General features: G+C 42.5%; 2 protein-coding genes across 12 annotated transcripts in view; one reads left to right on the forward strand and one right to left on the reverse strand.

The window, feature by feature from the left end:
* Nucleotides 1-9163, forward strand: part of EPB41L5 (erythrocyte membrane protein band 4.1 like 5) — a 55121-nt gene extending 45958 nt beyond the window's left edge. For 5 of the 7 annotated variants that reach the window (XM_032113741.1, XM_032113736.1, XM_032113738.1 and 2 more), the window contains 6 exons: nucleotides 488-598; nucleotides 1160-1253; nucleotides 2192-2269; nucleotides 3072-3113; nucleotides 3523-3656; nucleotides 4326-9163. In XM_032113741.1, coding sequence (XP_031969632.1) covers nucleotides 488-598; nucleotides 1160-1253; nucleotides 2192-2269; nucleotides 3072-3113; nucleotides 3523-3656; nucleotides 4326-4383 — 517 coding nt within the window. In that variant the 3' untranslated portion in view covers nucleotides 4384-9163. The remainder of the gene's footprint in view (nucleotides 1-487; nucleotides 599-1159; nucleotides 1254-2191; nucleotides 2270-3071; nucleotides 3114-3522; nucleotides 3657-4325) is intronic. The other 2 variants (XM_032113737.1, XM_032113739.1) reach the window with 2 other exon arrangements.
* On the reverse strand, nucleotides 2661-27244 carry LOC116446271 (actin-fragmin kinase-like). Of its 5 annotated transcripts, XM_032113744.1 has the most exons (9): nucleotides 27189-27244; nucleotides 26555-26954; nucleotides 19164-19426; nucleotides 18331-18410; nucleotides 17457-17535; nucleotides 15923-15969; nucleotides 15040-15160; nucleotides 13941-14127; nucleotides 9905-13602 (listed from the first exon to the last, which is right to left on the reverse strand). In XM_032113744.1, the coding sequence occupies exons 3-9, from the start codon at nucleotides 19324-19326 to the stop codon at nucleotides 12936-12938; spliced, it is 1344 nt and encodes a 447-aa protein (XP_031969635.1). In that variant the 5' UTR covers nucleotides 19327-19426; nucleotides 26555-26954; nucleotides 27189-27244; the 3' UTR covers nucleotides 9905-12935. The 5 variants fall into 5 exon arrangements, with proteins under 5 accessions (XP_031969639.1, XP_031969635.1, XP_031969634.1 ...); XM_032113748.1 differs by lacking the exons at nucleotides 9905-13602; nucleotides 27189-27244 and adding an exon at nucleotides 2661-5668 and having other exon boundaries at nucleotides 26555-27132; XM_032113743.1 differs by lacking the exon at nucleotides 27189-27244 and having other exon boundaries at nucleotides 26555-27128.
* Nucleotides 27245-27466: the final 222 nt, after the last annotated feature.

Below are 27466 nucleotides of genomic sequence, written 5' to 3' on the forward strand. Positions count from 1 at the left end.
CAGGTTTGTAATTGCTGGGGTTTATTATATACAAGGTAATACAGATGCTCTTTATTCTCCCATACTTGATAACCATTGGTGCAACAGCAATTTCAATCACTAATTATTTCTGAAATGTGAGCAGCGTCAGTGTGGGGAGAGGGGATGTGTCTCTTCACAGTAGCTGTTTTCTAGTGGAGAAAAAAAATAGTGTACAAACCCGTGACAGTAGTTTTCCTGAGAATTACTAAATACTAAATTATTTCAGGGTCCAGTGGAATTGCAGGCATTGAAAAAGTTTAAAAGATTACGACATCTAATTTCTTGTCCATTTGGGAAGATGCACATGTCAGACCTCAAAGAGCAGAGGGTAATATTGTAAATAAAATGTACAAATAAAATGTACATTAGCAGTCCCAAAACTGTGCTCTAACAAGTGATTCATAAAGAGCTTTCCATGGAAGTCTGTAACTGTTTTCTGTTTTGTTTTTCTGTTGTTTTGTGCCAGGAACATTCTCCTGTCAGGTAAATCACAGAGCAGTCCCCCAGCAACCAGTCCGGTATTTCAAGATCCAAGAGAGCTGCTGAGAGCAATCCCTGCTTCAAACACCTTTGTTCCGTAAGTGATTCTGGAAAAACATGTTTCTGGAGTAAGGGGACCACGTGGAGATTATCATGAAGAGGTCTGAAAAGATGAGGAGCAGTTGCTGAGCATTTAGGCTACATCTAACTAAACAGGTTTACGGATGCATTTTTAATTATTGTTGCGGCAGTTAATCGGTGCAGGCCAAGCCTCAGGGTGAGTATCCTTGCAAGCAGCAAGTGAATCTCTCTCATCTTCTGAAAGGACTGAGATTCCTGACATCCTGCTGCCCCTGGCTCTAAAGAGGAAGATAAGAGGATGACAGGAAAGACTTCAGGCAAATTAGACTCCAGGGCTGAAGAAACTCCATTGAGATAGAAGACATCGATACTGTTGGGTCTATACACAGCTGTAGCTGGAGCTATGAGAGAGAGCAGTAATCTGTGGAGGTTGTTGGAAGGCATTTATGTTAACATACAAACATCAGTCTCTTGTCTGCCTCAGTGGAACTGGTGTCAAGGTTTTGGGCTGTCTGGGAAGCAGCACTGTTCTGCGCTATCCAGGCAGGGTGCTAATGAGAATGTTTTCCTCTTCCAGTAGTATGTTGAACGAGGACAATGCTGACTCTAACCACGAGGACCTGCTAATTCCAGCTAATCTGGCTCCAACTGAGGAGGCTGCTGTTTCAAAGGTATCACCACCTGCCAGCCTGAAAGGTTTCTGTGTCACATTCTGAGCTCCCGATGCCTCCAGGCAAGCCCAGCAGACCTTGCTGCATGCCTCTCATAACTCTGTGAATGCCAGGGACTGAGGAATGCCAGAGAGTGTTTTCTAAAGCAGACAGGGACACTGCACAGATCTTTCCAAAGGCCGTTTCTGCCTGTCCTTTCAGGTTCTTGGTGTGACTCTTATTTTTCTAAACTGATTGTTTTTCTTACACTGGTGGGGAGCCCTTTACATCCCAACGATTTTGTGCTCCTGTAAGGAGACTGTAGGGATGAAATTCTGGCACAGGCAGTTCCCATCAAAAGGACCACAGAAGGAAAAGTTTAAATTCAATGTTCATTTGTTACATTCTAGGTACCTTAAGGTAATTTTTAACTGGACTCCATGAAGAGCACAAATTAGGGGATTAAACTTTCTTTTGTCCCTTTCCAAAAGAAAAGCAGAGTCCAATAGCATTGGACCTGTGCTGCCTTTACTTGAGCAGACTTGACAACTTATTCTGGGTGACTAAAGCACCCTGCTCTGTAGCTCTTGTGCCTCTAAACCGTATTACATAGTTGATCCCGCTGAATAGTCATAATTCCACCTTCTGAGTTCAAACACCCCACTCACAGACCTTGCTGACATCTCAAATGGTGCAGTACCCCACCTTTGCAGTGGTGAAGGGACAGTTTCACTGCTTGCGTACAATGGGAATGATGTTGTTTCCAGTACATTGATGAGAATAAGGGAAATTAAAAGGCCATTAAAAAAAGATCAAATGGAAAGACTTGAAAAAATGGGCCTGATAAAAAGTGGTGTTTATTAAAGATAGTGGTCTATAACTCAGGAAGCCACTAGAGTATTCAGTAGACCTATGTGGTTACTACTGGGAATTCAATTCAAAACTGATTTATTCCATAGAGCACTCCAGATGACCAGGACGTTTCCTTAACATCACTGCCAGAGAATCTAATTGACTTTACAGAAGCCACACCTCGGGTAAATGTATTTCAAACCCAGACTTCTTCCTTTGCACATAACAGTGGTTTTTACTCATGAACTCTCCTCTGGCTTTAGTGTTTGTCTGCCAGTCTTGGATCTGCAGCAGTGGAATGAAGGGATGGACAGGGATTGCTGCTCATATGGCCCCCACCGGCAGGGTGGCTGGTGTAGGGATGTAGACTTTACAGCTTTGTAGGGGAAATGAAGGAACCTGAAGAGTGAATTTGTATCTGTGCCACAGGAACCTCTAGTACTGTTTTAGTAGGACCTTCAAGTGCCAGCCTGCTTCTCACACTTCTGGAGATACATAAGGCTTCAGAAATTATATGGGAAGGTGTATGTACATGTGTATATGTCTGTATATATACAGATATCCACAAAAAATAAATACTTGAAAAGTAAACTTTTAATACAAATCAACCCTTTTATATAGATAAAAAGAAATCTCTTAAAATCTGTGTTGGCAAAATGGAGTTACATTGCATGCACCAATAGAGAGGGGGAAGAAGCAGGGCCTTTAAACTCTTCACAGTTGTGTGCTCTGGGTTAAGCACTAAAAGGTGAGGGATTCCTTCCTTTGCAAGGGAGCACTGAGCTGAAACTGCTCCCAGTGAGTGTCTGGCTCTGTGCTCAGTGGGTGCCACATCTCCTGCTAATCACTAGTGTGATTCAAAGGCTAACGAGGGACAAATATCTGGGATTGTTTTGGGGGAAGTGTTGTTTTGGGAGGCAATACTATTTTGAGAATGTTCTCAGCTACTTTCAGCCTTTTCATTGAGCTTTTGTTTGCTTTTTGTAGGTATCTTCCCAGCCCATTGTAACACCGAGGTGGATAGTGCCAGTGAGTTACTTGACTATTTCTTAACAAAGAGAAAAAGAAAGCTTTTGTCATGATTAGGAAACGGGAGTTCAAGTTAAATAGTAAAATACAATATAATTTTAATAATTTGAAGGTCTATAAAATACCAGATCAAAAGTAAAGCAAACTAATTCAGCTGGAGTAAATCAGGCAACATACCCTGTTGATAGTTCAACTTCATTTTTGCTGTATTGCACTGCAGGTAAATGCCATAAAACTTCTTAAAGAACTTGTATTTAGTAAAGCCCAGACTGGAGGTTAATGAATCCTATTTTTGCCAGTTGTAAGTAAATCATATTGAAAAGTTAGCAGGTGTTTCTTTTCAATCATATTGAAAAGTTAGCATCCTGGCAGGTGTTTTGAGTTTCTTCTTTCATTCTCCCCCATTCAGACGGGACTGATTTCCAACGGGCCTTTGGGAAATAATGTTGCCTTATCTTTGAAGGCAGTGAAAGGCAGCACGGAGACCCTGATGTCCTCAGCTGGACTGACACCATCCCAGCAGACACCCGAAGTCCTTGCGAGGTGAGGTCTCCTCAGCTCACTCCACAAGTCTGTGTGGGCACTCTTATTGCTTCCACTGACGTAGTTACAGGAGTCATTTAGACACAGTGCCTTGTTCTGCTGTGCTAATAAACTGTGGTTCTGTCTCACTTTATAGCATTTGAAATATTACAAATAAGCTGATGTGTGTATATTATAATTTCACTTCAGTTTCTTTCCTTATCTGCTCACATGTTCCAATACTGGACTAAAGTTATGGTACAGAAAAATTTTCTGAGAAATCTCTTTACAGTGTTTCAGTACCTTCCAGAGGATTGGTGGCGGTGAAGAGGGATGCCCCTCAGTTATTTCCAAGCTGAAAGGGTGTCAGAAAACCAGATTGGTAGAGGCTTTTTCCATTGCTATTCCATTCTGCCATGCTGGTGAGGCAGCATGATGGGCGAGATCATCAGGCCTTGCAGTGACCATCTTAAAAGAATGGCAGTGGTGCTGCTGCTGCACTGTGTGAATTTGATTCGGTTTGCTCTTCTGCAGTTGTCCATTAGGAAAGTTTGTCCATTGTCTCATTAAGTTACAAGGGGAACAGCCATGAATGCTCTTTAAAGCAATACTCATCTCTTGTAGTACATCGTGGCAAACCTTTCTGGAGGAGTGCGTTTACAGAGCCTTGTTTTTTTCCCCCCTCTTTAGCCCAGTTACTGAGGATGCTACAATAAGAACAAAATGTTTGCTCACCACTGAACTCTAGAAGAAGGAGTTTCTGAAACTCTCACCTTGTGAAAACTCAAATCTTCTAACATATCTCCAAGGGATCCTTACAAAAGACTTGCTTGGGATCAAACTCATGCTGAACGGGAGTCAGACAGCCGGCTGGTTTGCCAGGATCCAGGAAGAGACTTTTCCATTTATTGCAATCTAACTGGAATTGCAGCCTGAACCGGGATGTAAAACCACATGCACATTTGATCTTCTCCCTCAGGAGAAGCGAAATGTCACACTGGAGCTAGTTCTGAACTGAGGAAAAGAAAATAGTTGTGTTCTGTTCGTGCTGGGTTAGTTGTTCCTTACCCTGAGCTGGCTCTGGTGCTGCTGGAAGGTGTCTCGGAGCTGTGGGGTGTGAGCGCAGGGCCCTGACGGCTGTGGAATAATGAACAGCGCAGGGATGAGGAGAACTCACAGGGCCACCTCGTGGCTGTGCCGTGCACAGGGCTCTCCAGTGGTCACTGTCCCATACAGCCAAGGACATTTTCTTCTGTGTAATTATTCACTCTGGTTTTCCTTTGTTTTACCAACACATACTCTCCTTTTTGGCCTTAACCCCCTTAGTAATCCTTGCACACCCTGTTACAGTACCTGGAAAGCATGAAAATCTAGTCCCATCAGTGACCAGCTACGTAGACTGGATTTGAGCTGCTGCTCATTGCAACCAGGAAAATGCAAATTAACCTGCCAAACAGCTTGTAGCATTAGCAGAATACAGCAGAAGTCCCACATTTGACACTGATCATTTTATTTCCTACATGACTCAAATACGTGCATTTTAGACTAGAGATCTGTGTGTTTTAAAAGCCAAAGCTGTGAAGGAGTGAGTGCACCTTACTTCAGGAACTGCTTATCGATTAGTTTTGTTGTCTTCTAGGACTAGAAAGGAAAAGAATTTTCTTGTTTCTCTTCATGCTGTTTCTGGGTGTTTTTTCCAGATGCTGTGCTTCAGGATTACTTACCAGGTATTTTTGCAGTATGAGGGTACAACTAGATCAGTTCTTAACACCCCTTTGAATCCTGTTCCAAGCATCATCTGATAGTTACATGTGGAACAAATAACAGAAAGAATAGGGTGAAAACAAGAAAAAAGGATGAAAAATTTCTGTTAGCAATTCACTTCTCTCTAGAAGGAAGGTAAGAGCACACACTCCACAGAGCTGGTGAAGGTCTTTGGGTGCTCAGGTGAAGCTTGGGGTACACTGTGTACAATTCAGAGATCATCTGAGCCCTGGGCAGCAGTGTCATCAAATGGACCCTGGGGATACAGCCTGTGAAAAAAGTAATGCAGAGTCAGAGGGAGGAGAAACAAAGATGATGAGTCCCACATCTAACAGGGAAGCACAGATGAAACAACTGGGATCTTTCTTAGGAAGAGGTTTGTACCTATGATTGGGATTGGAGGATGCTTTCTGCATAGTGCTGCTGTTTATAGATATTTGTATGCATGTGTTCTTAGAAACAAACTTAAATATGAAAATCGGTTCTGGAACCTGTATGCACAACTTCATTTCTGCCCACTGGCTGTGTGCACGTCTCAGTATAAACAGAGGTTTGGACCAAACCACTATGGGTTGTGCAAGTAATCTGGGCCCAGCAAGGCTGCTGCATTCAGACCAAGGCATTCATGCTGCTGTTACTTTCGTGCTCTTTTTTGCAAGATGCTGAATGAGTGTTAAGGGAGAAGCCGTGTGGATTTTACATGGCCCACTGCCACTTCTCAAAACCCCCAAGGCCTTAATAGAGAAATGTAGGGACCAGAGAAAGCTTGTTGGACTGACACACCAGAGCGGCTCTGCAGGCAGTGATTTGTAGCCATTGCCTCAAGAGCCAGGATGTCAGGGTTGGTGGCAGGTGCTGCGGGTGCCCCTCCAGCCAGCCCCCGGAGCAGCGCAGGCAGGTCCCGCTCCCGCACTGCCGGGTGAGTGGAGCCGCTGTCCCGGACCAGGCGCAGCATTCCTGCTCCCAGCCCTTCAGCTCTCTCAGTGCTACTTCCAGTTGAGTATTGGCTTTTTTTATACTTTTAAGTCTGAGCCTTACTGCTTATTAAAAGGTAGAAGATTCCCAATTTGAGTATCAAATGTCTTATTCTGGATTAATAATGCAGTTGCCAGCAAAGTTCCTGCAGGAAAAGGGAAGCAATGGCTGCAACAGTCTGCTTCCTGCACAAAGTCAGGACTGTGTGTGGAAACTTGGCACTTGCTATTCATCTGTTTGCTCAGCAGCTGAGCTGGCATTCGCCAGCTACATGTGTTGGGTTTGTAAATAGACAGAATGCAGTAGCATTTTCTTAGGCATGTTTGATATTTGACTCTTCCCGTTGGGTTCAGGAGCTCTGCGAACTGTCATCTTGAATGCCTCCCAAAACTGGAATAACAGAAGTTTACAGTTTTCCAGCACTGCATGTTGAATACCATCCTTAGATTCCTCCCGAGCCATCACAGCAAGTAACAAGTAAATAACGTGTGGTGAGTGTGTCCCCTAAAATCTAAATGGTTCCAAATAACCAGCTGTTATTTCAGCATGGTCAAGATAGCAGTGGTTGGAGGGGAATGTTGTAATTACACAGGTGCACACACAGAGAAACTTCAAAGGGGCAGGGCTTTCCGTGATTTTCAGAAACTTAACATAAAAATGCAGACATTTCAACTGGTAAATTGGGAACTTGGAATTTCTAATAGATTTGGGGCTACAAACACAACTCTTCCCAGCAATATCTGATACTGTGAGCAAATACTGACTCCATTTATCTCGAGGTAGCTTACTTAGCTAACCCAAATCATTGCTTATATAAGGAGCCTGGCAAGACCAAGGTGACACAGGTTTGTGATCTGAACATGCTGCAGTTTGGCATCACTGTTCTGCCTTGCAGCTAGGGATACTGTGTTACAGCATGACTGACTAGCAGGTAATACAGCATTACTCATCACCTGCATTTTGTCAATCACAAATAGGGATTTTCCTACAGTTTGTTCCTACAGTTAGTGTTATGAAGTATTAATTAATGCCTGTGTGTTACTGAGGAAAAAGGATTTTCTTACCATTGCTGTACTATTGATTGATTGGCTGTAGGGTCCAAGTGTTTTCTTAAAGTCTATTTTTCGGTATTTATTTAAAGAGATCTATAAATAAAACTTTTGTGTGAATCTGATGTCAGGATGTTGGCAGGTCTGCCAACCACTTAAAAGCTGTAACAGTTGACAGGAATGAATGAATGAATGAATGCTAAGTGATTGGCTCTAAAAGTAAAAGTGACTTTACTCTAGTCACATTCTGTGATTGGAGTAAAAGGTTTTATAAAAATCTTGGTGTTTATAATAACAAGAGCATCCTAGCCCTTATCTCAAACTGATTAACCTGAGGAGATGCATTTCAGTCTTACTCATTTAAGACCATCAGAGTCTGCATGTGCTGTGTGCAATTACAGGCTTAGGAAATGGGCACTAAAATGTGGGAGTTGAGGCTTTCTTACACCAGAATTAAGGGAATCTCTTCTTTAGTTCAGTGGTAATAGAGTTTAGTATTAGGTAAGTCATATAACATAAATTACTTACTGACCTGTTAATCAGTCATGGTTAATGAATTAGCTTGAATGTATTTGATTTTAAACTTAATTTTTACTCATACTTTGTCAAAGACAGCTGTGTAAGAGCAATGTTTTGGACAATTTTTTGGATGCAACTTTGGCAAGAAAATTTGCAGCCCTGTTAGAAGAGTTCAGATGAACAGCCCAGTTATGTGTGGGTCTGTCTATACAAACTGTTTTCAGTCCTTGCCTGTTCTGCCTTTGTCTGCACCCTGCTCCTTCTTGTTTCATGAAGCAAAGACTTACTGTTGGGATCAGCGTGTCCTTCACAAACAGCACTGGATGTATTTTTCACATTGTGAACATAATTCTGGTACAACCCAAATCTACTGGTGAAGTGTTAGCAGCTCTGTTCCACAGCCAGCTAGCATTTAAAGCTCTATCTGGGCACATAGTGTTCCTGAGTTCAGGAAGTTGTAGTATCTATATACATATATACGTAGCTGTTAGACACTGTAATGTCACAGCTTTCAAATGCAGCTGGACAATCATAACTTTTCGACCAAAAAACAGGACCAATCCGTGCTAAAGGCCTTTCAGTGACACGGGTGTGATCTGGGTGTGTTTGCTCCGGGTGTTGGCACCACAGACACGAGTGCAGGGCCCTCCTGGCAGTGCTGTGGGGAGATGCAGGTGCTCAGCACGGCCCCTTGAAGCCAGGGCCCAGCTCGGTGTCACAGTGGCTCTGTGTTCCTGCTGGCTGTGAGGAGCAGGCACTGCCCTGCGGCGCTGCCACACCCACGGAGCCCGGAGCCACAGGATTCTCCTGCACAGTTCACCTCCTTTTGACTGCTTCGCTTGGGCACTCTGCTCCATAAACACACACACCCCTCCCCTACCTGTATAACTGGACAAACTTATTTTTGAAGTATATAAGAATATTTTTTTAGCTAGATTTGTTTTGTTAAAGCCGCACTAACTACTGTATTTTTACTTTTTATATGTAAAACTTGGCAATAGCTCTCAATGTATAATTTATTTGTTGGGTTTTTTATAAAACGAAGTGCACCCTCTTGCTTCTGTTTGACAACACTGGTGATGTATGTACTGTCTTAGGCACTGCACTGAGATCTGTATTGAAACTGTACATGGGAACAAGTAGATCTGTAGTCCACTCAACCCAGTCTTGGAATGTTTATACTGTAGTTTTGTCTTAAATACACCATGTCAGTGCAAAAGTCTCGCAGAGTCATCTTTCAGCCCCGCCGCGTTACACCAGCACAGCAGTAAGAGGTGGGTCAGCTGGGGCTTGGGACACCGGGCTGCTGCTCCAAACTTCCTCCGTTGTCAGTTAAAGCAGAACTTGGGACAGCACTAAGCTTGCAGGTAAATGCTGAAGAATGAAATGGCTTTTTTTCCAACAGAGCTGAGATTGGCCGGGGGGACTGTCAGGTGTCCAGTGCCTTTGAACAGCAGAGTCCCGAGGGGTGTGCCCAGAAGGGAAGCCTGAGCTGCCCAGTGTGGTTCCAGTGCAGTCCAGTTAACCGAGCACCCTCGCTCTTGTCTCCAGCAAGGGACTGGGCTGTGTTTTCAAGTACAGTATTGCTAATGATTGTTTAAAGGAAACTACTCCCAAGCCCTGACTTTGGGGAAATGCTAAAGAAGGCAGCAAAGGGCAACTAAACCATTTGATCATCTTCATTTCTCAAAAACTATTTGGAAAGTATCAAAAGGAAGAGAAATTATTCCATCCTAATGACTAAGCCCATAGGAAATAATTTCTCTTGTGGCATAATTTTTTGTATAGCTCAAACTGTGATCCCACTAAATCACTGAATTGTTCTTACCAATTCACTTACAACTCAAAAGAATGAAATCTTTAGGTTTTTCTATTATTAACTGAAAAACCCTCTTTGAATATCTGCATTTTAGAAGAAAACATTTCTGCCGTTTATGCATTTTAATGCTCTGAAACCAAATCTTAATTACGGACAATGAGTTTATTGAGATGTTTAGCGCTGATCAATCTGTTCTCTTACATACAATTTATGATACAACAGCGCATCTTGTGTCTCACATGAGATTGCCAAGAATGCTGCATCCTTTTGCTTTTGTTCTATGGATTGAATTTCTGTGAGCATATCAGATACGTGCAACATTCCCTGCTTTTCAGAGACATTCTAAACAGCCAACTTCAGAGGCAGCCCCTTCAGTCCCAGCCAAAATGGTGCGGTTTGTTTTGTTTCTAAATACTTGCCACTAGCTGAAGTAATTCCATTCATTATTTCATGCAGGCCACCACCGAGCTTTCAGGTGGCAGCAGCTTTTAGTCACTCACTTGGGCCTGGGATGAATTCTCATTAACTGCTACAGTTATGGAGAAATACCATAAGCACATCCATGAAGGCTCTTTTCTCTCTCTCTGAAAAGGTGACTGTGGTGGGAAAAGAGGAGTGAAACCATTTGACATGCTCTGAGAACCCTGTGGGTGTAGCTGATAGCACTGACTGAGTTTTGAAAGGGGATATGACCCAGGAAGTGTCAAAATGGTGTGAGCAAGAATTGTGTCCCTAGGTCCTGACACTGGAGAGCACTTAAGTATGGGTCGTGCATGCCCAGAGTGGACTGAGGTGCCAGGCACTCCTGTGGGATACAGTCACTTCAAATCCCAAACTCCTTCCCTTCCAACTTGAGCTCACCCTTGTTTTTCAGAGACCTGGGAATGGCCAGAAGGGGAGAAAGAGCCTCCAGTGGCTTCAGCAAAGCACAGAGCACAGAGCTCCACTTCAGCATCAGGGCTCTCTCCCCTTGCACAGCATTACTGGGGCCAGCTGCAGCTCAGCCTCCCACAGGCCAGCCCTGAGCCCCCATCTCTCGTGCCAGGCCTTTCCCGAGCCCCTGCACTCGTGTCCTGTACAGGGGCAGGGAACAGCGGGGCCCTTAGGGCTGGCTCGAGAGGTTTGGGATCTTTTAGGTGATGGAGTGGGTGTGGTGCTGCCACTGCTGGTGCCCCCACCTGACCTGGCACACAGGGAGGGAACGGGGGAGATGGGCACACTCCAAGCTGCTTTTTCCTGCCCATTCCAAGCCATTGCCTTTGGGCTGGCTCATGTCCCGCCTGCGTTGGCTCGGAGTAAATGTTAAACCCTTCGTGGGGCTGCCAAAGGGAAGAGAGTTTGAGGGGGCAGGAAGAAAGGAATGGCAGAGGCTGGATGGCATTTTCCTGGGGCTCTTGCACATCCCCAGGAAACTGCTACCTGGCAGGAGGCCTTTGCGTGACTTGGAAAAATCACTGGTTTATTGTTGCCCTTTCCAGTTAAATTTCCTTCCCTTGTCAATCCCAGATAAAAGGCTGTGTGTTACAGCAGCTCTCAGGATAATGCCAAAACAGACATGTCAGTCAGCAAAAGGAAAACAAGCTGCTGATTTAAGATTGCAGTGCTGAGTACATGCTCAGCTCAGTCACTGTATTGATGTCCCTTCCAAACAAACCTCCTCCAACTGGGAAATTCTTGTTCTTGGAGGAGAAATTCAAAGCCTGGGCAGTCCTCGAAGCCGGCCGAAGTGCAAGGAAATGACTGGGGCTTGCAGGATCGTGTTCCTTGGTCAGAAAGGTAAGGTCTTTGCTCAGTTTGAAAATACAAACACATATTTTAGACTCACAAAGGTGAAAATGAACACACAGTGATAGGAAATGGAGCAGGCTTTATTCACATGGCAGTGTACAGTCCTCTCTGTTTCCAGATAAGGGTCATGGATGGTCCAAACAAGCAGCTTTTTGCAAATCCATCTATAATTTTCCTATTGAATTCATGTGACAGCTACTTGTGAAGAGATGATGAAAGTATCTGTAAATATTCTTGAAATCTGTAAATTACTTGAAAGTCATTATTCTTATGAAACTTTTGAAAAGTGATCTTTTTCAATATTTGGAAGTATTAACTTACACTTTCCAGTAATTTCAGACACCAGCAGCTCTTACAGACAGCTGCAGTTCTAGCAGAAGGCTAGTATTTAGTAACTTCTATGGAAAGAAATGCTTTGAATACTGGACAATATTACCTTGCAAAACAAGCACTTTTTCTTTACAGCAAAGAAAAACCATACATGAACTCAGAATTTATTAGTATAGAGGGGAAATGTGTAATCAGTACTACCTAGGCTGGCAAAACAGAGATGGAGTTGGGAAGGCAGAAATCCCTTTGTGCCTAAAACATGAGTTACCAGTCAAAACAGCCCATGCTTTGTGTCACTCTCTCAAGCCCTCCTCTTTCTGTTCTCTCCCCACCCTGCCATGGGAAATCAAACCCTTTTGATTCTGTGCTCAGTCATAAAAGCTAACACTCATTTGGCAAATCCTTTTTTCTTACAGGTATAGTGCCCTTCCTCTGGTCCTTGCTGATGATTTTCAGGGGGCACTCATTGTTTCAATTCCTCAAGGTTATATACAATCCTTGAACATCATCTAGAATTCAGTTGCTGATTTGTCTGTTGAGTTCCTTTGTTGTAGCCCATCTCATGTTGCAAATATGTTGTGCAAAGAACACTCAAGAAAATAAAATCTTAAAAATCTTACAGAATGTTCCTATTAAGATTAATTGAATCCCTCAAATGTGACTGTATTTCTCTCTTATGCCAGTGCAAAACGAGCAAGCTTTGCCCCTGAAATGGCATCTTGTGGAGCCCATAGGGGTTACTGCAGTTCTGATTTTCAAGGCAGCATTGGCTGCTGCAATTTGAAAGGATATGAAGTGACCAGGAGAAAAGTAACAAAAAGAGCAGCATTCCAACAAGCTCCTCTCAGAAATCACAACTTACATGCAAGTTGTGACTTAAATATATGTCGGGTTTTGTTAACATTGTAAAAAATCTGTTCACAGCAAGTATGAGAAGGTTTAATTATTTTTTTCCCCAGCGTGCTGATAGGAAGCTGAAGACAGTTGCAAGCAGTTGGTTTTCCACCTACTGCCACGGTGGTGGAAATTTATTCTTTCACTTTGCAAGCAAAGCAATCACAAGCAATCAAACTCCATTTGCCTGAAGGAGATCTCAGAGAAGCTGGACAAAGGTTTGCCCCCGATGAGCAGCAGTGTGTTGGTCCTGCTGATCTCACCCCCCGCAGCCGTGCACCTGCAGTCAGTTCCCTCCTCTTCACCCACAGCCTCAGCAGCAGCAAAAGCCTCTCCCAAACAGAGCGAGAGATGGAGAGATTTGTCCTTGGACAAAGAGCTCCTGTCTCTGTTTGGGCCTAGTCCTGCCTCTGAAGTGGACTGGAAGGCAGGGAGTTCTGCTGGCTCCAGGGGCAGGCTGAAGGTTTTCATTTCGATGGCGTTGCTCCGCTCCGTGGGCTGTGGGCGGAAGTAGCTGCAAAAGCCAGAGTGCCTCAGGATGGGCACCATCTGGGGATGGTCCTTCTGCTCCCTCATCCAGGGGCTGGGGAATGTATCAGTGAAACCTGAGGTAGTTTGGAAATCTGCACCAATTCCTAAGATGCAGTGATACATTTTAGGAGAAAAGTTTCCCTTTGTAGTACTACTAAGCTTCTTCCATGTCTGTGTGTTGAAATGATACTTCCAGAGGTCATCATTAGGGCTGGAATTTGAAATCCCTCCACCAAAAACCAGCATAGAGTCTTTGCAGACTATCGAAGCATGACCTACCACCGGAGGAGGTCCTTGGCTGAAGGTAAGAGAAACCAGCAGTTAAGGGGAGACCAACAAGAAACTTAGCACTGATTTTTGCTTCTGTTTTCCTTTTGACTCAGAAAGATGACTGTTGAACAGCTGCATTGGGACATCAAAATTACACTGCTGACAGCTGCATCAACACCTTGCCAACAGCTCTCCCGAGCAAAGCCAACTGGAGCCCCAGGGATGGCAGCAGCACTGTATCCTGATCTGAACAATCCCTACAATTACCAAGAGGGCATCGTCCCCCTCTCTGCCTGCATGCAGTATCAAATAGTAAGATTAACTCTCTTTCTCTGCTCTTTAAGTGTAACCAATAGAATAGTTTACCTTGTTCTGATGCTGGACCAGCTGCTGCTTCCAAAGTCCCACCTCCACAAGTCCCTCTGTTCAGTGAGCCCCATCAGCCCCCCGAAGAGGTACATGGCTGTGTGATAAACCACAGCCGAGTGGCCGTGCCGAGCTCCGGGGCTGCTGCTGTGGCTGGGGCTGGAGACACACAACCACTTCCTTGTATCTGAAACAAAAATACTGATTTATAGGTGGATCAAATTTACCTGACCATTTGAAAAAGGATTTCTTTCATGGAGGAGGTAACTATTCAGTTGGAGAGTAAGGGTTTCTGCTCTAAGCTTATTATAATATGAGTTAACAGCTTAAAATCTGACACTGAAAATGTGCATTTTAAAAAATCGGTTTTGAAATAAACTTTTAATGAAAATGTCAGATGCCTTGTGACAGATGCCATGGAAATTTTATTTACAGAGTAGTTTTTCCTACGACTTTGTCAGTTCATTAACTCTGACACAGAAAGATACTTTCCTGGCTGTTAGAGGGGAAAAATCAGTCAACAAAAACATTAATTCATTAATGTCTCTGCTTATTCTCCCTGTGAGGGAAGGAAGGATGAGATAAACCCATCATTTGTTTCAAAATAGTGACAGAATGGCCATCAGATAACAAGTTAGGCATTTAGGAAATCTCTGGGAATCATCTGGTTTGCAATGACCAGACTGGTAATGAATATGCTAATAAACTATCTCCTGTCAGGTTTGGCTCCCCGTGGTCAGTTGGAGATTTGAGATCAAAAGATGGCATTAATAGGCTGAAATCAGGGCCTCTGCTGCATCTGAAGGTTTTTGGTAATCCCTGAAGAATTTTAGTGAATAGTAAACAAACATTCTCCCTGATTTTCACCTGTAAAACTGGTAAATACTGCAAAACTTCTTCCAGTGTAATAGTCTAATTAATTTCAGCCAGCAATTAATTGAATTGACAGAACTTACCACTAAATGTTGTCAAAGAGAAGCCAAAACTAACTTAGAGCATTTCTACTGATAAGAATTTTCTTAGCAGAGCAAGCCATGCTCTCCTGCTGCAGCTGTTGTTTTACACTGGATCAAAACCTTATCCTGCTTTTTTAACTTACCAAAATGGAATGCCCAAAACTCCTGAGAAATGCCCTTGATGCCAAAGTATCCCCCATAGATGTACATGCTGGAATGGTACACAACTGTACTGTGACCTTTTCTGTTAGCTGGTGCAAAGCTCTAGAACAGTTCAATAAGACAAAAACCTACTAAGTCATATCAGCAGCAATGTCTGTCTTGGAAATACACTTTTTTTTTTTTTCCCCCACAAATGAACCCTGCAGTCCCAAACGTTCTCTTGACTCCTCCATCAAGCACACATAACCAGAGTGATAACTCTGTCACGTCTTAATAATTTTTTGGGTGTAATTTCAAGGTATATAAGCATTGTGAAGATGAAGTTTCAGTAGCAAAAAATTAGTGATTCTTTATGTGTAGTGATACAAAACCAATCTCAAAAGCCCAAGCCATAAATGCTTCCACTCAGGTTTCAATTAGAAGTGGCAGTAACTCAGTAAGTCCACGTGTTCAGACTGAAGAAATAAAAAATGCTGCAGCACTTCACGTTCCAAAACGTATTAGCGTGGCTGCCAATCTGTTTTCACAACCCTACTTTTAAAAGCACAGGCTTCACGTATGGTTGCAATACTCCATTTAAAATTAGTTTTCTTGATAAGGATTTCAGAAAAACAGAAGCAGCAGCAGAGGAGAAGACTTAACTTCTTATATAGGACTTAAAATTTAAGAGCAGTATTTTTAAACACTGTTTTGAAGAAGGAAAAAGCCGTAAGTTATTGAAAGTGCAAAGAAATAAAGTATAGCCACATGTCTCTGAAGAGATGAGATTGGAACTGTTTGGGGGAACATATTTCAAAGCAATCTGTTTAATCAACAAAGCAACAGGCATTTGATTCACACATTCCCCACTTCCTGGCTCCTTACCTCCGTCTCTGCTGGTTCGTTGCAGCTCTCTGTCCATCTTGCGGAATCTGGGGGATTGAGTTAATAAAGTGCAGTTTAGATCCCACACCACAAGAGGACACTCCTCCCACAGTAATTGTTCAAATTACACAGCTCATTTTCAAGTAAGTCTCGTCCTGGTGTTTTCTACTGACAAGGCTGAAGAAATCCCACTAAGACAGCAGCACCAAGCAGGAGACACACTTTGAACAGTTTTCCTCTATCCTTATCTGATACAGAATCACACAGGTACCACACTGTTTTCCTGTTTCCTCAAGCTAAATTTCGCAATGCAGAAATAACCTATGATTTTCATCACTTTATGAACACGTAGGACTCCCAGATTTCCTGATGGATGTATGGTTCCTTCTACTTACCACATACACCTTATTATGGCAGACTTATTCTTTCTTGTTCTTTCTCACAGGTCCTTTAAACAGCCCTCAAATAACAGCCAGAAATCACAGATCTGGGATCGCCGTGAAGGAGAGGAAATATCAGATACCCAGCACCAGAGGTACAATGAGAAATCAGTGCAAGCTTGCATTACTTAAAGCTGTTCTTGCCAAAAGATTTTAAATAATAACTATGAAACTGCTAGACACACAACTAATGTTGAATAACTCATTTCTAATTTCCACTGATAAGTACTGTGAGTAATAAGATGCTTTCTCCTAGAATATGTTCTGAGGCTTTTCTTTCTTCCAGCAGGTTATCTCAGACAACTGGTGGAAAACACAAAGGAAGGATTGAAAAAACCCCATTGACTTAAGGTTACATAGTGAAGTAGCAAAAGAAGCCAGGAAACATAAATCTTGATCTGGACACCAGATTTACTGGCACAAGAAGAACTGAGCCTCTCTCTCCCCTTCCGATCTGACATCAAAATAACAGCCATTACTGTACACAGGATTTCCAAAGGGAAAATCCATGGTGTATGACACTGCTATTAAATCCAAATGCTGCACTGTTTTTATTAGAACATACACTTATGAGATCCCAAATATTTGTTCTTAGGAGAAAAAAAAATCTGTGTTATAAAATGTTGATGTTAATTTCCCACCTTATTTAATTATATTTGATTTCTCCTGCTCCAGCTTGTGTTTCTTCAGCAGAAGTACAAAATGAGATATACATTACTAATCTACTTTCTTCGATAAGAGCTTGGTTTTTAAAATGTATATAGCATAAAAATAAAAATTAAATAATACATGAATTATCAGGTCTTATGATCAAATAGTAAATTTAAGAAGGAGAGAGGGAGGAATGGCAATTCTGAGACCTTAAAATACATAAAATTTTCCCATAAAATACTCTCTAATTGAAGTAAGAACTGACTCTCTGATATCTTAACAGCCTAATTTTTGGGGGAAAATACGCACACAGTTTTACACACATTACTTAGCTTAGGGAAGGCTCTGTTACAAGCAGCAGAAACCAGTTTGGTTCTTACTATTTATTACTGCCTATGGACTTGGAATTTCCCATGGAAAAAACTGGCTGTTGTGTATCCTACCAATGTCATATATCCAGAGAGGAGTTCTTGCTTGTGTGAAAGCAGAATCCACCATCCCACCAAAAATATACAGTCTGCCCTGCAAAATGCAAAAATATTTGTTGCTTACAGGAAGGCACATAGCATGAAAATAATTTTTAAAACAATTCTTAAATGCAAAGGTTGCTATCAGCAAAATATAGTTAACAACGTGATGATCTTTTTAACAATTAATCCCAAAAAGCCACCAACTTTTAATTATTCTCTCTTTATTCTCTCCCAGTGGGAAGCCCTGATGAACATTCTGCCGTTTAACGGGGACGGCATTTCAGAACCACTCGTTCCTCGTCAGCCTGGGGCAGCTTCAGGGCTGGGAATCTGGAGCTCTCTTGATGCATTGCTCAGGTAATATTGGATTATGCATGTTTGTAGAAATATTTCATTGTGTTGTAGCTGCTGATATCCTAAATTCTATCTTCCCCTTGCAGGCAGGGCTGTAATTCTTACTTTCCTTCACTCCCCCGTCCCTCTTCTACACGAGTTCTTTAGTGAGTGAATGTTTTTATGCCGTGGATGATCATGCAAATGAATTCAGAGCAACTGTTACAACTGCACAGATAAGTCAGAGAATGTGCTGCCAGGGTCTTTATCTGGTATTACTGCTACTTACTGAGCACTGGCTGAGGAAACCAGGGGGCTGCTGCAGAGCTGAATTACTGTCACTCTGTTCGGAAAGATTCCCAAACATTGGTACAGCTACATCCAGAACTGCACCAACACAAAAATACCTTCTGGGCATAGTATTTCTGTGCATAATAATCTATGGCATTTTATTGCACTGTATAGTAGGAAATAAAATGTCAGGATATGGACAATATAAATCTTGGTCTACTACCTTATAAGCCACCATTGAATGTTCTTCCAGTTCTTCTGGACCATCTCTTGAGCAATCCAACATTTCCCATTCATTTTTCACTGTAAATCAAAGCTGAAGTTAAGGTAGTGGTGCATTCAACACATAAACAGCTAGGAAAAGGTGAAAAGGTGGGCTTTGACTGTGGCTGTGCTGCTCAAAATTAAGTGTTTTGTCATCTTTCCTCTCTGTTAGTTCAGAAGATACTCTCCCAGAAATTAAATACATGCATTTTTCTATTTAGCAAATTTAAATACAAGAGTAATAGTTACATTTAAATGTAATACTTGTTACTGCTTGTATTTTAATTGTTACCTTCATCAAAACTCGACAATTCCATGAGCATGAAGTGCAGCACAGTTCTGGTTTATTCCAGTAACAACAACTGAACAGGGAAAACCATACATCAAGTCAAAAAATACAAAGGCTTATATTTGATAGTGCATTGATAATACAAACCTACAAGGTATTGTATTCACGTGTTCCTTTGTGCACCTTTACATGCATGAACCATTTCTGTGTTATAAAGTCAGGAAAGCTCTTTGATATCCCTTGCTAGAACCAGGATATTTTAAATGACTCAGTATTTATGGTTGAGAAAAGATAAAAACCCAAAAGGAGCTGAACTGAACTCAAAACATTGTGGGACACCTACAAGAGGAACAAACACCCCCATCTGCCCAATGAAAAAAAGCAGTTTATCCATCCCTGTGACAGAAAGACTCTAAATGAGGATAACGTTAAGTACAATGTATCCTCAATTTCACGATGGCTGGATGTAGAATCCTGCCATACAAGAGAAGGGGCCAGCTCACCTGTGTGGTATCTCCAGAAGTCCCTCAGCGTGGTGCTGCTGCGCCCTCCGTAGAGATAAACAAAGCCTCTGCAAGCAGCACAGGCTTGCTTGTAGCGGTCACAGGGACGCGCCTGCTGCACTCGGGCACCTTCCCACGCACAGGGGGCAGCGCTGCCTTTCATGCTGATAACCAGGATCTTATCCAAGGATTAACTCGCAAAGGGCAGCCATGTCAGAGGAGGGTCCCAAAATATCAGGGACAGGGCCTAAACCCTGTTTGGTCTGCAAAAAGACAAAAAATAAGTTTAAAAAAAAAAATAGGGAAAAAGGAAAAGTGTCCACCTTGTGATAAAATGTTACTGTGTTTTCTTTTCAATCCCATCAAAATCAACATGACAACTTTGTCCATCTGTGATAATACACTAACTTGAGTAAAGCACCTGAAATTCTGACTCAGATTCTTGTATCAGTGAGGTTAGGACAGGAACATTCCTGGAGATGAAAGTTTTCCAAGGAATATCAGTGAACTGAAATGAAGCTCCAACACCCTACATTTGCAATACCAAGGCTTGGTCTTTTTTCACTACTAAAGGAGTACTTTAGACAAACCTGTACTTAAAAAAAACTTTTGAAAGAGTGAATATTACAGATGGAAGTAATGCATTAGCAGTTGTCCAGAATTTGTTTAGACTTTTATCTGTAAACTGGCTGAAATGAGGATGCATCTGGAAAAAAATGACACCAGCCCTTCCCATGCCACAAGATGTCACTGTGTTCTGTGAAGACACAAGCACCAGAAAAACATTCTTCTATTAATCCTTTTCAAAACAGTGGCTTATTTTAACACAGATTATTTTACAAAGCACACCCAAAAAGCCCCCAAGATTAGGCCAAATTTTGGAATTTGTGTTGGTAATGTGTCTGAGGTGACTTGTCACTAAAGGAGGTGACAAAGTCTCCCAGTTCCAAGGCCTTTTCAGTGAAAGCCAGATTCCAGCTGCATTGAGAACCCAGAATGGAAATCAATAGGGAAGAGTCTGTCAGTATGGCCACTTAGTTAACTCTTCAGCACTGCAAAGTAATGCCTGTTTTCCACAGGTACACTGTTCTACACCCTTAACTCCTCTGGTTTAAGCAGGTGTATGTTTAACTTCCCAGTGGATAAAATCAGAGACAGTCACAGCTCAACAGAATGATCATGCAGCAAATTCATTGGTGCCACCTCCTCCCTCACGACTGTAGCAGATGAGCACTGGCAGAGCCATCACTGCTCCAATTTGCTGCTGCTGTCCCAGGTGCAGAGGCAAGGTGTGTGTCCAAAATTCAGCCACTCCAGTTCACAGCCACACTGTGGCTGTGGCCATTCCCACATGGCCACTGCTGAAGGAAGGACCTGCCAGCAAAGTGCCAACATCAAATCTTCTGGAAAGAAGGATGGTCTTTATACCACACACTACCTGCTCAAATGGTCATTTATCTGATGGTAATGTGTAAGTCCAGGGCAAGTTTCACGTAATTTGAGGAAGAACAAAGATTACAGTAAAACAAGCTAGATACAAAAGCTAGTTATATTTCATATTAATATGAAATGATTGTATCTAACTTAATTTACCATCCAATTAATCTCTTAAAATTTACCCTTTTAAAGACTGGAATATATTCAGTGACCAAAAGATGCTAGAGAATCTCTTGCAGCATATTCAGGCAAGATTAACTACTTCAATTTTGTTGGAGTTTTTTTTTATGCAAACCAATATTGTAAGCTATTACTGTAGAAACTGAAGTATATTCTTTGTATGTTTTCTCTGAAGGAATACAAAGATGGGTGGCATTTACCAAGGTGTGCATTTCTCATGTCCAGGGGAATTAACAGATATGAAGTAATGACACATTATAGGTGTGTAGGTCCATAATGCTTTCTGGCATCCTTTGGAAAAGGAAAAAGAAGCTGAAGGCATGAAACAGGGATTATCTCCCTAACTCTGCTAAACTGCTGTGCAACCACAGCCAAATCATTCACTTCCACAGCTAAATGGGGACAGTCACTTCCTTAGTACAACACTTCAAATTTGCTGATGCAGTGCTGTGTAACAGTGCCAAGGTATTATTGCTATTGATATAATTTACTCTGAAAAGGGTGATAGGTTAGTTACTAATACTTTACAGAGGTAAAACAGGCTTGTCCCCTTGCAGTTTGGGGTTTTTTTCTCAGTTATAAAGCTGGTTATCCTTCTTCCTACATATTTCTGCTTGTTATTCTTCCTCCAAGCCTTGCCTCCTATTGTACAAATGTTCAGAGAAGATGACAGCCCTGATTTCATATAACAGATTAGCAACAAAGTCCTGTCCAGTTGTTTATCTACCCCAGCTGAACTCTTGCAAAGCAGGCGAGCAGGATGGGATAACAAAAGGCCAAGCTGGGATGGACTGAATGGGTGTCTCCTCCCAGTGACACCTTTTGAGCATCAGCTGACCCTTGTGAATCTCGGCCATTTACTCTCAGCTAAAGCATTCTTGGAAGCAGACCTACAATCCCTAACAATCACTTAACTGCTCCACTTCAGGCTTGGGGAAAAAACCCCACCGGGTTAATCATGAATCTTGCCTTTCATCATTGGTATTTTAAACGGCAAACTTGACTCCCGGATTGCCTGTCTATAGAACCCAGCTCACCAGAGTTCATCTACTGTCAACCTCAGCAGTCCCACTTCCAAAGAAAAGCTGCTCCTCTTCTGAGAACAAGTCACAGAGCCATGTCCTGTGTCATGCACCACTGACCTCAGTTTCAACTTGATACAATATCAGTTATCCAATAGGAAGCTCTGACTTCAGGAAAAAAAAAAAAATCCAAAAAGACAACTCTAAACATTTTTATCCAACTTTTTGGTTTTTTTCCTGAAACAGCTGTAGCACACACAAAAATGTCTGCTGCTCTCCAAAGTCTTCTGCCATTCCATTCTAAAAATAGCTCCTGTGCAATCAATCCCAATTGTTAAAGGGCTGGAGGAGCTGAGTCGAGGGCCTGGAGAGCTGCAATTAGTGCAGTAACTATAGCACTGAGCGTGTATCAATTAATGGTGCCTCACTACTGTTTCATAATACAAATAATTCAGGAAATGCAGCAAGATAGGAATTACTTCAGGAAATGTAGTTTATATGTTCATTATATAATTATTTATATTTCTGATAGATGTGGCTTCTCAGACAAATGATTTATTTATTTAAAGTATTGCTTAAATAGATCTTCATTAAAGCTTTTTTCTACCTCTGGCCCCTTGATTCATTTCCATCTGTTTTCAATATGATCAGAAAAGTTTTCTTTTTAAAATGATCAAGCCTTTTGGAATACAATGAGATATGGAACCACTCATATGGGGGGGGGCGAGGGGGGCGGGGAAGTAGGAGATCTTGTTCTGTTTTGGGGCTTTTTTGTTAATGACCCAGTTTTCTGAACTCAAGCCTTGAACCTTTCAAGGCAGAACACTGCATTTTCTCGCTAGACAACTTGATGTGTTACTGCTCTTCAAAAATAATATCAGATCTTCCCATTTGCACTTATCCTAGAAACCTTGGCTCTAGCAGTGGTTTTATTGTAAGTCTTGTTTTAATGGGACTGCCTGCATGAATGGGGAAACTTTGGAGACTTGCAAGGCCCTTACCAAGTTTTAGAAACAAACCCAACTTGTTTAGAATAGAGAAAAAGGCTTTTTTTTCAGTATATCATGTTTATTTGCAGTGCTTCACTATGTGTGATAAATTTAGTATCCTCTGGTTTGCTATTTTATTTTTTCCTAAACTCAAGATAACCTGAACTGTTTCTGTGGTGGGGTTTTTTTGGTTTGGTTTGGTTTTTTTTTTCAAAATACAGGAAGTAATTTTCAGAGAAGCTCAGCTTCAGAGTTTCAACCTGAAAGTGTGAATGGCTCTAGGACCATAGGGTGTCTGTGACAGTTCTGTACTATTAAAATTCTGAACTGAAATAAGGGCCTGGCGTTGCCACGTGTTGTAAAACATGCAGTTACCACATGACTGAGCTTACAAGTGCAGGAGTCAAGACAAAAGGAAGGGAACAGAAAGAGGTATTGCTTCTTACAGGGAGAAGCTGAAGGACAGAAAGAGGACTTGTAAAATGGCAAATCAAAGCAGAAGACACAGCTCCATCCTGATTTCAGAGTTCACAAGAATGACAGGTACTTTCAGGTAAAATAATAACAACCCTGTTGTCTGTATAAAGCTTAGAGCAGACATACTAAAAACTGGCAAAAAAACTGAGAGGCTTTTGAGTAACTCTTAGGTGAATTTTAACAAGTTTAGGGCAGTATTCATAAACATTATCACTGCGATATCTCAGTGCTTCAAAATGCTTTTAGACATGAACAAGTATTTTAAAGAGGGTAACTCTTCTGAAACAGCCACATATAATCACAGTTTCTATACGCTGAAAGGCTCGGTGTGGAACTGCTCCTTCTGGAGTGAGCAGTGCCACAGCACCGAGGGCATTGGCACCTTCACTGCACAACAGACGAAAACATCATCGATCTCTCCCAGAGAAAAGCTCACTGCCTGCTTCTGGAGCTCTGCAGGCAAGATACTGCTTTTCTTTAATTCAGATCACATTAATATTAAAGCTCTAATTTTAGAAGTTCATAATAAATTTATGTTTGCGTATCATTCCAAAATTAAATTTTGCAAATTGACATTATTAATATATTGTCTTTTGTTTTTTCTGGAAGCTTTCACCCAGAAATGAAAATCCTTTAGCCATTAGTGCTTTGTAGCACTATTTCATCTCTATTACAAAGTGATCTCTTAAGTAGTAATAAATTAACTTATTAAATAAATATAAATATATGCAGTAGTATTTTCTGTATGCTAGGTATATTTCTTATTTTTAAGTAAACAAATACAAAAATAAAAACTTGGTTTAGAATAATACAGTAAACATTTCATCTATTTCCCAAAAATGGTAGAGGAGGAAGTACCTGGAAAAAAGAAATTCAGTATTTAAAATATTTCTGGGATTGTTACATTTTTATACACACTTCTAGCATATGAATCAGGAAATTACCTTTCCCACTGTATTTAAATATGTTTCATGGTGCAGATGAAAATTAATGCATTTTTACCACCTTAGTTTCCTTAGTAAATTAAAACTTCATTTGCTGGGGATTTTTTGTTTAGTTTTTGTTTGTTAGTTTTTTGATAGGGTTTTTTTAAAGAATGGGGCTTTTTAATAAACTAAAAATTAATATAGTTTTGATTAGTAGATCTTCCCAGGTAATCTTTTAATTACAATTTACATTTGCAATTAATCATTTGACTGTATCTCAATTTTGAATGAAGTTTCTGAGAACGAACTTCTCTAAATACACATCCATGGGTGGCACAAGTATAGCACGTTATGGATATATAAATCCAGGGCACCAGCCTGATCAAAAGTGTAGGCTCGTAATCAATGTGTGTATGGGTTTAATTTATTTAGGGTCCTTAGTAGGCTATTTACTTCAGGAACCTAATCTGCTTTTCAAATCTTATTTAGGGTCCTGTTGGTGACTCCAGCCATAGGCACAACTCAGTCTCTGTTGTGGTCTTACCACATAAAATGGAATGGACACCCTGGCTGTGAAGTGTCGCTGCAGCAGGAGGCTCTTCAGAAATTACTGGAGACAAACAGGTGTTTTTTCATCTTCTAGATATGACAGAGGGAGGAAATAGAGCTCCTGGTTCTCAGACTTTATGATAAAAGAAATGAGAAATTCCCACCATGTTTGCAGGGCAGTCTTAAGATGTATTTGGCCTTTTACCCTTTCCTTGGAAGTAATTTGTACTGTCACCACTGGAGCAGGTCATTTCGATGCACAGGTCATCACCCCTTTGCCCAGAAATAGCAGTTTTCAGTGTTCCTAGAAGGCATCATTCGGGGATTTCACAAAAACTAACTAGCTGGATTCTTTCAAGATACAGTAGGCAGCTGCCCTGGAGATTGAATGTAATAAATCTGTCCTTAGGTGTGACTGAATGCATCTTCTTGACAGCTTGTGACCTGCAGCTGAAGTAACTTCAAAATACTTTATTTCCTAAGGGAGACTCTACTCACACTAATATACAAAATCTTCTAGGTTAGGAAGAAAGACTGGTTGACAAAGGAGTCAGTGGCTGCTCAGCCTGTCTACTCTCCTCAGGCACGAATTATGGTACTAGAATATACAGCTGAGAGTATATCAGTGAAAAGCTATTATCTTCCATTAAAAACAAAAAGTCTGCACTGAATTTTACTTGTTTGTTCTTTATATTCCCTGACTGAGGAAAAGAAGCATCTAATAAAACACTCAGTCACACTTAAAACTTAATGCCACACTTCATGGAAGATAGACATTGTGTTTTTCTTGTCCCCGTGACATTTTGCCCTTAGACAAACATACAGCAATGAGATAGAGAAGATATACACGGTTATGAGAATATTAGAAGCTGTAGCTTGAAGAAACATGAAGGAGGAAAGAGAGGGCATTTGGCAATGAGAATAATACAAAGTTCCAGCTGGCAAATATTAAAACATCCAGATACCCTGTTAGAATGAGTATGAATTTAGATTATACTGTATGGGAGAAGTCATGAGAGACTTGTGTGAGAAAGACTCAGATGGCACAACTGGAATGACTGTCAGTCATGACTGGAGGAAAAGCTGAGTACAAAAAGATCTTTTATAGGGAAGATGAATTTACACCATCAGGTGAAAGATGGTTGCATAAAAACATGATATAATTGCATAGCTGGAATAGATTGCATAGAGAGGAATAGCTGGATTTTAGTCTGGCAAGGAAAACAAAGGTGTCAGCTGACAAACAGCAATAATAACTGATCGTTCACAATAACCTTGATGCCAACAGTTACTGGGCTGCACCATCAAATGGAAAAAAAAATCAGACCCACATCATTTCAATATATAAAGGAGACAGAAAGCATATGAGTAACTTTACACATACACGTTGTCGCTCCAAATTCAAATGGAATTACTCATGTGAATAAAACCAGTGATATGCATGAGCCTGCACAATGTAGCCTAGATACCAGAGCAAAAGAAGGACCAACTCTTTTGTCAGAAGCCTGAAAAAATGTTTTGCAAGCTGTTTTCATATTCAGACTCCAAATGACAGAGTCCATTTTGGACTGGAGTCCGGCCTTCTGAAAAATTCTCACTCCCAGCTGACATGGTCCAGTATTCATCACAAGCCAGATGCACTTTGGCTTGGGTTTTGGATGGTTGCATTTCTTTGTTTGTCTTTTGCTCGGTAGAAGGCATTTGGTGCTTTATGCTCTTTGACTGTGGAAAAGGGAATGAGTAAGAGGAGGGTGGTATATCTCCTAAATTGGAAGCAGGCAGTAAGAGCTCTGGCAATCCCTACCACAGACCTCCTGCGCAGCATCGCGGAAGTGGCAGGTCCCTGTCCCCAGCGGTCTCCTGGCTGCTGAGTGCTGACGGCGCTTCCTTCCTTTCACGCGCTTTGTTTCCTTTCGTACCTTTGAGTGAAAGCGACTCTGTGCACAGCTGCACACAGCTGTACCACAGCCCCGCTGTCCGGCAGCACCGCGGTGTGCACGGCCAGGCTGTGCCGGTGTTCCCTGGGACGCTGGGTGTGCATGAACGCTGCTCCGTGCCCTCCCCGCCTTCCCTCTGCGCTCTTTCTCCGCCCGGAGCTCCGGGCGCTGCTCCTCGGCGGGCCCCGGGCTGGCTCTGGCTGCTGCAGGTGCCCCCGCCCGCGGGCAGGCCTCACCGCCCTCTCTTCTGCTCCCCACCAGGGCTGGGCTCGTCCTCACAGAGACAGGGGGGAGGAAAAGAAAAGAAGGAAAAATAGTCTCGTGAGCCGGCATGGGGCCAGGGGTGCACTCAGCCTGGCCGCGCCCGCTGCCGCCCCTCGGGTCCGCCCGCCCGGGCAGCCCCCGCCCCAGGCACTCAGCCCAGCGGGGCAGGACGGAGATCCCCGGCCCGCCCGTGCCGCATGGCCGGCAGCCCCCGGCAGCGACCCCCGCCCTCCCCCGGCCTTACCCTCCCTCCCCTGCCGCGGGCGGCGGGGCCGGCAGCGAGCCCGGGGCGGGCGGAAGGGCGGCCGCTGCCCGGAGCCTGCGCGGCGCCGCGGGGGCCGCTCGCCCCGCGGGTGGGGACGCCTGGGGCCGAGGGGGCCGGGGGTCCGGGTCCCTGTCCGTGTCCCTGTCCGTGTCCCTGCGGCCGGGGCGCGGCCGGACCTGCCCGGCGGCGCGGAGGCTGAGCCGAGGATGCGCGGGATGCTGCGGGCTGTGTTCCTTGCGGGAAAGAACGTCTCGTAG

This window comes from Corvus moneduloides, chromosome 7 (genome assembly GCF_009650955.1).
Source record: "Corvus moneduloides isolate bCorMon1 chromosome 7, bCorMon1.pri, whole genome shotgun sequence".
In the NCBI taxonomy this organism is placed as follows: Eukaryota; Metazoa; Chordata; class Aves; order Passeriformes; family Corvidae; genus Corvus; species Corvus moneduloides.

What these genes read in the sequence shown, in the direction of transcription:
- LOC116446271 (XM_032113744.1), bottom strand. Translation starts at nt 19,326, where the DNA reads ATGAAAGGCAGCGCTGCCCCCTGTGCGTGGGAAGGTGCCCGAGTGCAG. An exon ending in CTTCTGGAGATACCACACAG is followed by an intron (nt 18,411 to 19,163) that starts GTGAGCTGGCCC and finishes TTTGATTTACAG; the next exon opens with TGAAAAATGAATGGGAAATG. An exon ending in ACGAACCAGCAGAGACGGAG is followed by an intron (nt 15,161 to 15,922) that starts GTAAGGAGCCAG and finishes GAACTGTTCTAG; the next exon opens with AGCTTTGCACCAGCTAACAG.